Here is a 12365-nt window from a genome sequence, read left to right as displayed (position 1 = left end):
CTCTGTTCAAAAAAAATAAGAAAAAAACAAAACAAAAAAACCAAATACTTCCTACTTGAAATGTTTTGCTTGGTAGATAGATAAGGAGATGTGAAAAGAAGAGGTAGAGAAAAGCAAAAAGGAAATACTATCAGTAGAAAATGGCTAAATTACATTCAGATATGCAATGTTACATAAGTAAATTAACAAGGGAATACATTTGTGGAAAAACACCTGCAACAGTTTTCAGAGACCTCATTGTATCTTTTCCCAGTCCTGCCCTAGTAAAATGGGGGACATCAGAAGAGTTTGAAGATATCTCAGTTATAAAATGGACATAAGAACATCAATAAGGTGGACTCCAGAAAGCTCTGTCTAGGATTTTATTAGACTGCTTTTTTCCCCAATATACCTGTATTGGAAGATTGAGACAAAAAAGGCACAAACTCACATTAAATAAACAAGGTAATCTAATCAGTTCTACAAAGTGTAGTTTGTAAAAGAAGTAGCACTGGGAACCAACCAAAATAAGTCAGGGAGTCCCGGTATGGACTGTAAAAGGAGAACTTGGGAAGATATACATGTGCCCACAATACTGACCCTGTCCCTGACCTCTCTCCATGAGAAGGCCAGAGCCCAGCAGCCCTTGTGTAGCGGCATTGCTGCTTTCATTTGGGACTAAGACCCTGGCAAATTAATGGAAGCAGCTGGTCTGAAGTGTCACACCCACATGTATTATACCTGGAGCTAAGCCTTTGCTCATCATAAGCCCCTCTGAGTGCTCATCAGTTTGGGGTGGAGAAGGAAAGAAGGAAGGCGCACTTAAAAGAAGCCAACACTGTTGCCCAGCAGCAACACCATCCATGGGGATGGTTTAGACAAAGACATCCCTCCTTTTTGTTGATATGGGCAGGAGCCCCAGATCCAGCCTGACTGGGGGAAATTCCAGCTCAGCTCACTTAGATGCTTTCAAATAGGGCAACAGGTAGAAGTGGGAGAAGCCAGAGAAAAGGCAAATGAATAGTGAGCCCCCACGAGAGCTGAAGTGATATGTGTAGATCGCAGAGAACTGAAGAAAGGAGACTAACATCTGACCCTCACACTGCATAAACAACTGTCTGCTTAGAGTATCAGTTTCTCCCAAGAAAACCCACACCTAGACTTCACCTAGTTGATGAATGAAGAAAAATCTTTAAGCACAAATATAATTAATAGTTAATACAGAGCTTGCAGGAAAACATTCACATTTGTATCCTGTGGGAATGCCTCTTCAACTTTTCTAATCCTAGCAGTTGAGATACTGATCACCAACTGAAATGCCCCAGGTCCATTACTAAAGACTCTATAAGATGAGGAGACTAATACATAGGAGGGTGGCTGTAATGAGATATCTGCTGGCCCCAAAGGGACCGCAATGAAGGTCAGAGCTAACCATGCTGAGGGATCCAAATTTGTCTACCCTTGCCCTAGGAGGACCACAGGGAAGCATCCATCAAGATATCACAGGTGCAATCCTGTGAGACGCTCCATTATTGCACTTAGAAATGAGTAAGGCAAACACACAGACAAAACATAGGATAAAATGTCCCATCCCACTTCTCATTCCAAACAGAGATTTGGTTTCTCTCATTAGCAGAGGGACCCAGGCTAGTATGGGCTTGGGTCACTGTACACTCATGCCAACGTACTTCACAAGGCCTGAGAAATGTCAGGTGACACCATAGCTATCTCAGATTCTCCCACCAAGAAGGCATACTCAGGTTCTGCTGAGTCAAGGAATTAGGAAGCACTCAGCAACTTCTTTCCTGGAGCTTGGACTACTTCATCAGCCTACTTTGATGGAGTTACACTATGATCACTGCTTGCTTTTGATTGTCCAGGACACAACTCAGCATGAGCAGGACAAGCTGAGTTCATGATCCCCAAATTCTTTTCCATTGATTGGAGACAAGAGGGTACATGTTCTGCTGGGGGAAAAGGGAGCTTTTTGCATGCTCGCTTTGTGCAGCATGAAAAGATCAGGACTTTTGCATCCTAACCAACTGCAAAGACAGAGGACAGGGATCTAAGAAAGCACAGAGAAAAAGAGGATTATTGCTGAGTGGAGCACCAGCCCAAAAGGGAAGAGGAGCACAAAGCTCCTCAGGGGTCAGATGGATTGGTATCTATGGGGCAGACTCAATTCTAAGGGCCACACTGGAAAATTCCCTCCAGGTGGAAAGGTGACCAGGGTGTCTTGTAGACTCTGCAGAGAAATTCAGACAGAGTGGGCAACAGGAGGACCAAGAAGTCCAGTTGTTTGTAAGAACAGTGGCCAGATATGCAATGACTGGGGCAGGGATTATTCATGTGTGTTCAATTTTCTTTAAACAGAGACTTGGGTACCTCCTTGGTGCTTAGTGCATTGATGACAGGTAACTAGTGGCAGAGGTAAGAGTTATGAATCCACATTGCTATTCTGTGGAACTAGATGGGGGAAAGAGAGGACGATACTGTATTTCTAACTCATCTTCTCTCCCCAGGTGAGCATTCAAAATTTCAAGGACCTGCCCAGGAAACAAAATACCTCAGTTTATCCCAAGGTTGAAAACCAATGAACTTAAATCACCACATTACAAAAGGCAGCTAACTTGAAAGACTAAAAATGTCACTTGGAAACAAAGGTGGGGGCACACACAGAAATGGGTCAGAATGCAATGGAGAGAGGAAGAAGCTGTAAATACAGCAGCCTACACACCACATATCTCAGGGGAGCAGGCTCCCGTACACATGGGCTTTGTAATACCAGATGGTCTGTTTGTTCACAATATTAAAGGACATCTAGAATTAGCTACAGTAAGGAATTGAAAGTTGCCTGAAGAATGGGCACAGAAAGGCTGCGTCCGAAGATGGTCTGTCACTCAGGAGGGTGGAGCTGCTGGGCCTTCCTGTTGACCACTGTCTTGCGAAACTAGAAAAGAAATACAATTATTAAGGAAGCAACAGAGGAAAACAGAAGCACATTGTAAATCATCTTGAGTGGAAGAATTTCAAAAGGAGGAAGGATGCCAGTTGTTGGGAGGGGTGTGGGAGAAGAGGGCACTAAGGCCCCAGCAATGACTGGAAGCTGGCATTGCAGCTATCCACTTAATCCTATCCTTCTGTCTCCCAGAAGCTGCTTTAAGAATGTGGGGCAGGGGCTGGGGTTGTACGTAGCTCAGTGGCAGAGTACTTGCCTCGCATGTGTAAGGCACTGGGTTCAGTCCCTCAGCGCCGCATATAAACATACATACAGAATAAAGGAATGCTGTCCATCTACAACTACAAAAAAGAATAATAAAAATTAAAAAAAGAACGTGGGGCAGCAAGTGTCTGCAGTTTGCATCACTGCTGGTGAGACTCTAGTCCTTCTTAGTTTATTGGTGCTAGAGGATAGCCAGTTTATTTAAGTTATTTTCATTCAGAGCCTAATTGGGAGGAGAATCAAGTTTTTCTTTCTAGGACCAAGACCACTTTAAGCTGTTAGAATAACATGAATCTGGAGTACCAGCTTTGGGATCTAATAGGAGGAAGAAACTTTGGGAAAAGTGAGAATGTGAAACACAGGACACCCCCATTCCTGCCCTGTGATCCTGTGATCTGGGCAGAAACTCTGCTAGTATTTGAAATGCTACCTCTATTGAGCATAGCTATTTAGTATGGGACAGGGGGATATAAAGAAGGCAGATACAGTGATGAATGCTAAGAGAAGCTGCCTGGCCAACAAATTTGTCCAAGGGCAGGGCAGGGAATACCAGAATGTGAGAACTAGGAAGTCTGGCATGAATAGTACAGGAAGTGCCCCAACATGGCACCATCAACTATGGCTCAAGTTGCAAGAGGGGAAAAGGGAGTAGTGGCTTATGAACTTTGCTTCTGTGCCTACAACCTTCCACCCACTCTTGTTACCACCCTGTTCACGGCTATCTGGGTGATTCTTTGAAAATCTGTCCCTTAAATGTCTTAACAGACGTAATTCCTTTCATTAGAGCACAGAAGCTTACTGTTTACCATGACAATCATCATCATTACTAGAATGAAGGATGAGGAATGAAGTAGGTTTTCTGACTCCATAGTGAGCTGATGAGGCTGTAAGGACCCAAACCAATTTCAGCTTCTATGACAAGCCCAGTAAATAATAAAGTACATACAGTGCAGAAGGGGAACGGGTGGCTTTAGTCATCTGCTGTCATTCCTTTCACTGGGTCCTTTTGTCTCATCTGGAACAGAAAAAGTAAGAAAAAAGGTCTTTGTTGCTGATGGAACTCCACTATAAATATATCCTGCCAAGAGATAGGGTAGAGCATTTTTTATGCACAAAGCAAAAATTGGAAGGACAGAATTCTGCATACATGTAGCCAAAACCATACCATTTATAAGCTCTGTTGGTGTCCCACCATTCATAACAACTTAGTAATTTGCTAATGTAAAACCAGGCTCTGTTTTCTCACTGCCCCCTTTTTTTTTTTTTTTTGTACCAGGGATTGATTGAACCCAGGGACATTTTATCAGTGAGCTACATCCCCAGCCCTTTTTATTTTTTATTTTGAGACAGTCTAACTAAGTTGCTGAGGCCAGACTTGAACTTGTGATCCTCCTGCCTTAGCCTCCCAAGTCACTGGGATTGCAGGTATGTGCCACCATGCCCAGCTCTCACTGCTATTAATAAGATGCAACTTTCTGTCGGGGAACATGATGGCTTCCCCCATTATCAGAGATGAGGTTCCCACCCACCCCCCAGGGTGCCACTGAAATAATTCAGTGTTTTATTTGTATAGTGAAGTGTCCCAAGAATGGTTATTTCCTGCTTCCTGGGGCCTATATGATGTGAGAGATTTATCTGATATTTTTGCTATTCCTCAGTCCCAGCCAATATATGCCTTACATATAGTTGAAGAACATGAAAATAGAAACACCAATCATTTGTTTTGTTAGCAGTAATTTCCACTAGGGAATGAGGCCAGGGGTTGGACCAATGCGATTTTTAAATTTTTTGGTGGTGCTGGGTATTGAATTCAGGGACCACTGAGGTACATCCCCAGCCATTTATTATTTTTTATTTTGAAACCAGGTTTCATCAAGTTGCCCAGGCTGGTCTCAAATTTGTGATCATCCTGTCTTAGCCTCCCAAATCACTGGCATTACAGGCATGTGCCATGTGCCTAACAGAAAACCATGCTTTATAAATAGATTCAATAGATGGGTGCAGTGGCATATGTCTGTAATCCCAGTGGCTTAGGAGGCTGAGGCAGGAGGATCACAAGTTCAAAGCCAGCCTCAGCAATTTAGCAAGGACCTAGGCAACTTAGACTCTGTCTCCAAAAATACAAAGGAGGCTGGGATATAGCTCAGTTGGTAGAGTGCTTGCCTCACAAGCTCAAGTCCCTGGGTTCAATCCCCAGCACTGCAAAAAAAAAAAAAAAGGGCTGAGGATGTGGCTCAATGGTACCTAAATAAATAAATTCAATATATGGTAATGATAGAGTACAGAGTAACATTTTGCAGTCATGTACATAAAGAAATTTTTGAGGGAGAATAAATGCTGGAGAGGATGTAGGAAAAAAGGAACACTTTTGTACTGTTGGTGGAATTTTAAATTAGTACAACCACTACAGAAATCAGTATGGAGGTTCCTCAGAAGACTAGGAGTAGAACCACTATATGACACAGGTTTACCACTTCTCAGCATTCATCTTAAAGAATTAAAGTTATCATATTATGGCAATATATGCATACCCATGTTTATAACAGCACAATTCACAATAGCCAAAATATGGAACAAGCTTAGGTGTCCATCATCAGATGAATGAATAAAGAAAATGTGGCATATATACACCATGGAATTCTATTCAGCCATAAAGAAAAATGAAATTTTCCTTTGCAGAAAAATGAATAGAACTGGAGACCATTATGTTAAATAAGCCAAACTCAGAAGGTCCAGTGTTGAATGTTTTCTCTCATATGTTAAAGCTACAGAGGAAAAAGGAAAGGTTGTGGGGTTTCATGCAAATGAAAGGGATATCCATAGAGAAGAGAAAAGGGCCCAGGGGAAAAGAAAGGGGAAATACTGGGAAACGGTATTGGTCAAATTCTATTGTTGTATTGCACGCATGTACAAATATGTAACAAGTGCCATCATTATGTATAACTATAATATACCGATTAAAAAAATGGAAAAAAAATTTTTTGAGGGCTTGAGGGCATAGTTCAATGGTAGAGTGCAAGCTGAGCATGCTTGAGGCCCTGGGTGCAATCCCCAGTACCAAAAAAGCCACTTTTTTTTTCCCAGTAGGAAATGCTTCATTACATTGTGATGTTCAGAGAAAAAGTAAGCTAACCATGTGGTACATAAAAGTGTGCAGAAAGACTTAGAAAATGTATCAAAGTGGAAATAGAGGACAACCGATTTTTTTTCCTTCTAGTATTCAGTATTTTTAAAAACATGTTTAATGCTTTATGTCATAATAATACTGAAAAACTATATTTAAAAAGAAAACACTGGGCATAGAGGGTACACCTATAATCCCAGCAACTCAGGAAGCTGAGGAGCCCAAGTTTAAGGCCAGCTTGGGCAACTTAGTGGGACCCTGTCTCAAAAAATAGAAAGGGCTGGGCTAGGCATGGTGGCACATGCTGTAATACCAGTGGCTCGGGAGGTGGAGGCAGGAGGATCACAAGTTCAAAGCCAGCCTCAGCAAAATCGAGGTGCTAAGCAACTCGGTAAAACCCTGTCTCTAAATAAAATACAAAGTAGGACTGGGGATGTGGCTCAGTGGTCAAATGCTCCTGAGTTCAATCCTCAGTACCACAATAAATAAATAAATACTAAAAAGAGGATACTGCCATATTTTGAAAGGACTGGATAATGATCCACGTGGTCTGTCCTGGGGTCAATCACTGCTGGCAGGTCAGAGGAAATTAAGACTCTAGGAGGGCAGTGTCCTTCTCTGCATGCAGGGGTCAAAGCCTCAAAAGCCCTAGCCCTGCCTCTGCAGATGCTTTAAGAATCTTAGGGTCCAGTCTCTCATGGCCCAGCAGGCAACAGATTTCGAGTGATTTGTCCTTATCAGCCTAATTCTCAGAATCTGTAATTTACCATGATCTCTAACTGGGAACTTTGGGGTATAATTCCTGTCAGACACTTCAGAGTAAAACGTTTGTAGTCTCTAGGCAACCAGGACAGAGTTTAAGACTTAAACTAAAACTGACAGTGACCCAGCAGCAAGAAAGTTTCAGGATGAATCAAGAGTCCTTTGTATGGGTGCTGGATTCATAGCTCAGTGGTAGAGTGCTTGCCTAGCATGTGTGAGGCCCTGGGTTCAATCCTCAGCATCACATAAAGATAAATAAATAAAATAAAGGTATTGTGTCCATCTATAACTTAAAAAAAATAAAGGAGTCCTCTGCATCAAAAGTCAGAAACATTTACATCCAAGCCTATGGACAGGGATACTAACTATGAAGAGGTTCAGAAGTAGCCGCCAGCCAAGTGTGGTGGTGCACACCTGTAATTCCAGTGCTCAGGAGGCTGAGACAGGAGGATCGCAAGTTCCAGACCAGCCTCAGCAAATTAGTGAGGCTCTAAGCAACTGAGCAAGACCCTGTCTCAAAAAATAAAAATAAAAAAGGACAGGATGTGGCTCAGTGGTTAAGCGCCCCTGGATTCAATCTCTGGTCCAAAAAAAAAAAAAAAAAAAAAAAGCCCCAAGTGTGGGCCAGCAAAACAAAGGGTGTCACACAAAGTCTTTTAGCTACCATACAAAGGGCTAACTCCCTTTGTTAGGATGGGCTTTGCAGGGACCAGAAGAATCATGCAGCCAGTGGGATATAGGAAAACCCACAAGGGAAGGCTGGGAAAGGAAAAACTGCAGAACCTTAATCATGCACTCTAACATAGTATCTTCTATATTTTAGCAATAGGAGTCCAATAAACAGGAAAATAAGCTCACTTAAAAAAGATTAAATGGGTTATCTTAGCTGTGAACAGAGATGTATACCTCTAATCCCAGCAATTTGGGAGGCTGAGGCAGGAGGATCACAAGTTCAAGGCCAATCTTGGCAACTTAGTAAGACACTAAGCAATTTAGCAAGACACGGCCTCAAAAATAGAAAGGGCTAGGGATGTGGCTCATTGGTTAAGTGCCCCTGGGTTTAATCCCCAGGACCAAAAATAAATAATAAAATAAGTTAAATAAAAAGGGCTGTGGGGGCTGAGGCTGTGGTTCAATGGCCTAGCAAGTGTGAGACACTGGGTTCAATCCTTAGTACCGCATACAAAAATAAGCAAATAAAATAAAGGCATACAGTCTATCTACAACTACAAAAAAAAAAAATTTTTTTTTTTTTTTTAACAAAAAGGGCTGGGAATGTAACTCAGTAATAAAGCTCCAGTGGGTTCAATTACAGTATAAAAAAGAGAGAGAGAGAGAGAGAGAGAAAGATTCTCTTAGAGCAAAAGCATTAGAGAGGGAGGAGAGAGTTGGTGAGAAAGAGTCTATTCTCTTACAAGCACATATTTCATGGGCATAGGAATAATTTTTCAGGACAAAGACTAATCTCTTGATCCCTTTTTTCTCAAATCTTTGGGCCACACCCAAGAATGGTGGGCCCACCCCACTGCAGGGGCTAGATTTACCACAGTGGTGACTATGGGCTTATGGTGTCCCTTCAAAACAAAAAGCCAACTGTACTAGACTATTATTCATTGGTTTAAAGAAAAACTCATAATTCCTACTGCAAACTTGCAATTAATCATGAAAGTCTGAATACCTGTATTTCTCTATTACTCCCCAAAACTCTACTATAATGCAGGAAAGGAATAAAATAGATATAAAACCATGAAAACAACAACAGCAAATAAGAGATGGTAACATTCTGAAGAGGGAAAAAGGATGGATGAATAGTAACTAATTCACAAAGCAGCAGAGGGTGACACCTACGTAGAGAACCAAGAAGGAGCATACGAGTTTATGCTGCAGGTCCTCCAAAGGCCTGGGAACTGGAAGCACCAGGTGCTTCTGCAGGTGGGATTGCCCAGTGGGTTGAAAACAGGTGAATTGTTTGAAAGTCTGAATAGGAGAACAGTTAGGTCCAGGTGTTCTCTCCCCTTGCTCTCCAGATCAAGCAATCATCCCCACCCCACTTTGGGTCACATCAAAAGACAGGAAGTTCATGCTCTAGAGATGCAAAGGGAAGCCTGGACTTGGGACAGTTCAGTAAGGGGCAAAGTAGGCATGGTGCAGAATATGAAGGGATTAAATTAAAGGCAATGGATGACACAGTGAGCCTGCTATGACCCTTCCCCAGTTTGGTTCCCAAAATGTTGGATGACTACCCAACAATATAAGAGACTGGCGAGTCCTCTCTAAGCAAAACGCACAGCCCCCCAAAAGACTCAGGCTCCCATTGTAACTACCTGACTATCTTATAAGGAAGCCTTCTCATTGATTAGAGGAAAGCCCCTAACATTAAAAACAGAGTCCAAGCAAACTGACAAAAGAACTCAGAAGAAACAGAATATCCAGGGAGCAGAAAGAACCTAAAAAAAAAAAAACTTTAGAAACTGTAGCTTTAGAAAAGGAAGACAGTGCCTGTAGGAAGAAAAGGAAAATATTTAAAAAGAAGACAGACCAAGAAATTTGTAATTTTTTTTCTTTTGATGCTGGGAACTGAACCCAGCATCTTTCACATGGTAGGCAAATGCTCTACAATTGAGGTACAGCCCCAACCCCTTTTTATTTTTTATTTTGAGACAGGGTCTTAAAAATTTGCTCAGGCTGGCCTTGAACTTGCAATTCTCTTGCCTCAGCCTCCCAGGCTTATGCCACCATGCTAGTTTAAAAAATTTTTAAACTTGCCAGGCACAGTGGGTACCCTAATCCCAGCAAATGAGATGGCTGAGACAGGAGGATTGCAAGTTTGAGGCTGGCCTCAGCAATTTAGTGAGGCCCTGAGCAACTTAGGGAGACCCCATCTCAAAATAACAATAAAAGGGCCAGGGATGTGGTTTAGTGTTAAAGCACCCCTGGGTTCAATCCTCAGTACCAAAAAAAAAAAAAAAGAAAAAAAAATTTTAACTCACCCAATGATAAATTAACAATTGGAAAAAGTCTACCAGAAGGCAGGAAAAAGAAAAAAAAGAAGAAAAGTAGAGAGTTTCTGGGTCTGTTGGTGGACGCCGTAATCCCAATAACTCTGGAGGCTGAGGCAGGAAGATCACAAGTTCAGAGTCAGCCCCAAAAACTTAGCATAAAAATAAAAAATTAAAATTAAAAAATAAAAAAAGACAAGGGATATAGCTCAGTGGTAAAGTGCCCCGTCTGTGTTCAATCCCCAGAACCAAAAAAAAAAAAAAAAAAATTAGATGGTCAATTCATGAAGGCTAAGTTCTGACTAATAAGAATTCCAGAAAGAGAACAAAGAAAACAGAGAGGAGAAAAATATCAAATAAATTCTACCCAAGAACCAAAAGGAATACAGCAAATTTGTCCATGAAACCCAATGTACTTTATCAGGAAGTGGATGGCCGAGGCTCCAAGTTAAACCCTAATGATAGTCTCCGTGTTGTTCCAGTTGGTAACTTTGCTTTTCTGTCATGACTAGAGTGATCAAGATTCTAGCTTCTCTCTCATACAGACAAAAATCACAGAGCCTTGAACTTTCAAGTCTACCACTTCCTGATGATCCTTAGCAGAAGAATCAGGACTGTGCCCAAAATTCTGCCACTTCACTGCCAAATGCAGCTGAATGAATTACCAAAACATCCGCCTTCAGCAGGAACTAATTCAGTGCACTACTTGCCAGTAAGTCAGCCCAGGAAGAGTGGTATCCTGAACGATAAGAACAGTTCCTTGGGGGGCTCCAGAGGAAGAAAGGATCTCTGTGCCCAGGATCTACCCTAGATCAGCACCATGATGTATAGCACACCTGTGTAGAATGGGACACCAGGGGAACCCAAGCCTGGCCCTCACCTAAGGCTCTGCCAGAGAGCTGGATGAGGTTGCTCCATAGTAAGGCCTCTGCTGGATACTCAGGCTTCACACTAACCCCCACTAGGGACTAGGAAGGAGAAACGAATGGAGTTAAGAAACAGAGCTTCCTGATTGCTTTTAGCTTTGAGTGGGCAGGAGGACCCCAAACAAAACACAGGAGGAGGAGAAAAGAAGAGTGATTAAGAGTTATGCCTTTGTAGGGCTAGACATTTGCCTAGCAGCACAAGATGGCCCTGGGTTTAATTCCCAGCACCAAAAAAAAAAAAAAAGCTATGGCTTTTGGTCTCTCATGCTATCTATCACCTACAGGTCCAGCACAGCCACACTGAGCTCCCAGAGCCTCTTTCTTCAGCTGAGGATGCCTCCTCACAGGAGTTGTGATGATGCCACTTGGTGGTGTATATAAAAGCCCCTAGAACAGTGCCTAGCACACAGGAAGTGCCTGTTATTCACTGACTACCTCCTTTCAGGGAAACCTCCCCAAATGAGGCATGAGTGCTGGGTCTCCAGGTTCCATGCAGTAGATTAGAGAGCCCTTCTTCTGGGATCCATGCCAAGGCCAAAAATAAATAAATAAATAAATAAATAAAGCAAAAGCTCCAAACTCTAAAATTAGCTCAAAACAACCATATAGAGCAATCAGCTCCTATGAGTGCTATTGCTGTCCTCTATGGGTATTGTGTGTGGTATTCGTGGCTCAGCCAAACCTGCCTCCTCCCAGGGTCACCTCCAACTCAGCACGATCCCCCACCTGGCTCTGAAGTCACTGTAGTGGCTCTATCATTCCCTTGGCAGTTGGTATAGATGACCTTATTTGTCTCTGTGGATATGCCAAGACCTTAACTAGACTTCACATTCAAGAACATGGGCTGTTTTCTTCCCTACAGTTCCCATATTGCCTGGCAATATATATTTCTTTCAGCAGATCCTGACACATTCCTAGAACTACAGGGCAGGGCCCTCAGTGAAGTGTCCCAGCATGACAGTTGCCTTAATATTCACATATTTCTCTGAGAGCTACAGAGTCTCCCCTGGGATCCCACTCACTTCATCCAATTGTCTCTTCGTCTCTTCTTCCATCCTTCGAATGTCGTCCATGGTCAGGTCAACCCACTTATCGAGCCAACAGAACAGCTGCCTGTGGAAGTTTGTAAACAGACGCCTCTCTTGCTATAAAAAGGAAGGAACCAAGTTAGAACAAGAAGGTGAAGGTCCCTGCTACAGCCCTCCTCCCGACAGTCTCCATGCTAATAGCCCTGTTTTACCAGGGAGGGGTGATACCTAGATGACTTATCTGGATTAGCCATAGGTCAATGAACTTTGCCTTCATAAGTTAAACAAGTGAGGCATCAAAGAGGAGGGAGCCCCCAAGAAAGG

At 42.5% G+C, this 12365-nt stretch overlaps 1 protein-coding gene across 1 annotated transcript in view; it reads right to left on the bottom strand.

The window, feature by feature from the left end:
- Window positions 1–348: 348 nt before the first annotated feature.
- PITPNA (phosphatidylinositol transfer protein alpha) overlaps window positions 349–12365 on the bottom strand; it is a 37361-nt gene continuing 25344 nt past the window's right edge. The window contains exons 10-12 of the mRNA XM_079130997.1: window positions 12036–12158; window positions 4149–4217; window positions 349–2929 (exon numbers count right to left, since the gene is read on the bottom strand). Of these exons, the coding sequence (XP_078987123.1) occupies window positions 4173–4217; window positions 12036–12158 (168 nt within the window). The 3' untranslated portion in view covers window positions 349–2929; window positions 4149–4172. The remainder of the gene's footprint in view (window positions 2930–4148; window positions 4218–12035; window positions 12159–12365) is intronic.

Source organism: Sciurus vulgaris (genome assembly GCF_902686455.1).
Source record: "Sciurus vulgaris genome assembly, chromosome: 3".
In the NCBI taxonomy this organism is placed as follows: domain Eukaryota; kingdom Metazoa; phylum Chordata; class Mammalia; order Rodentia; family Sciuridae; genus Sciurus; species Sciurus vulgaris.
The sequence above is the reverse complement of the archived record's forward strand: the minus strand, read 5'-3'. Positions and strand labels throughout refer to the sequence as shown.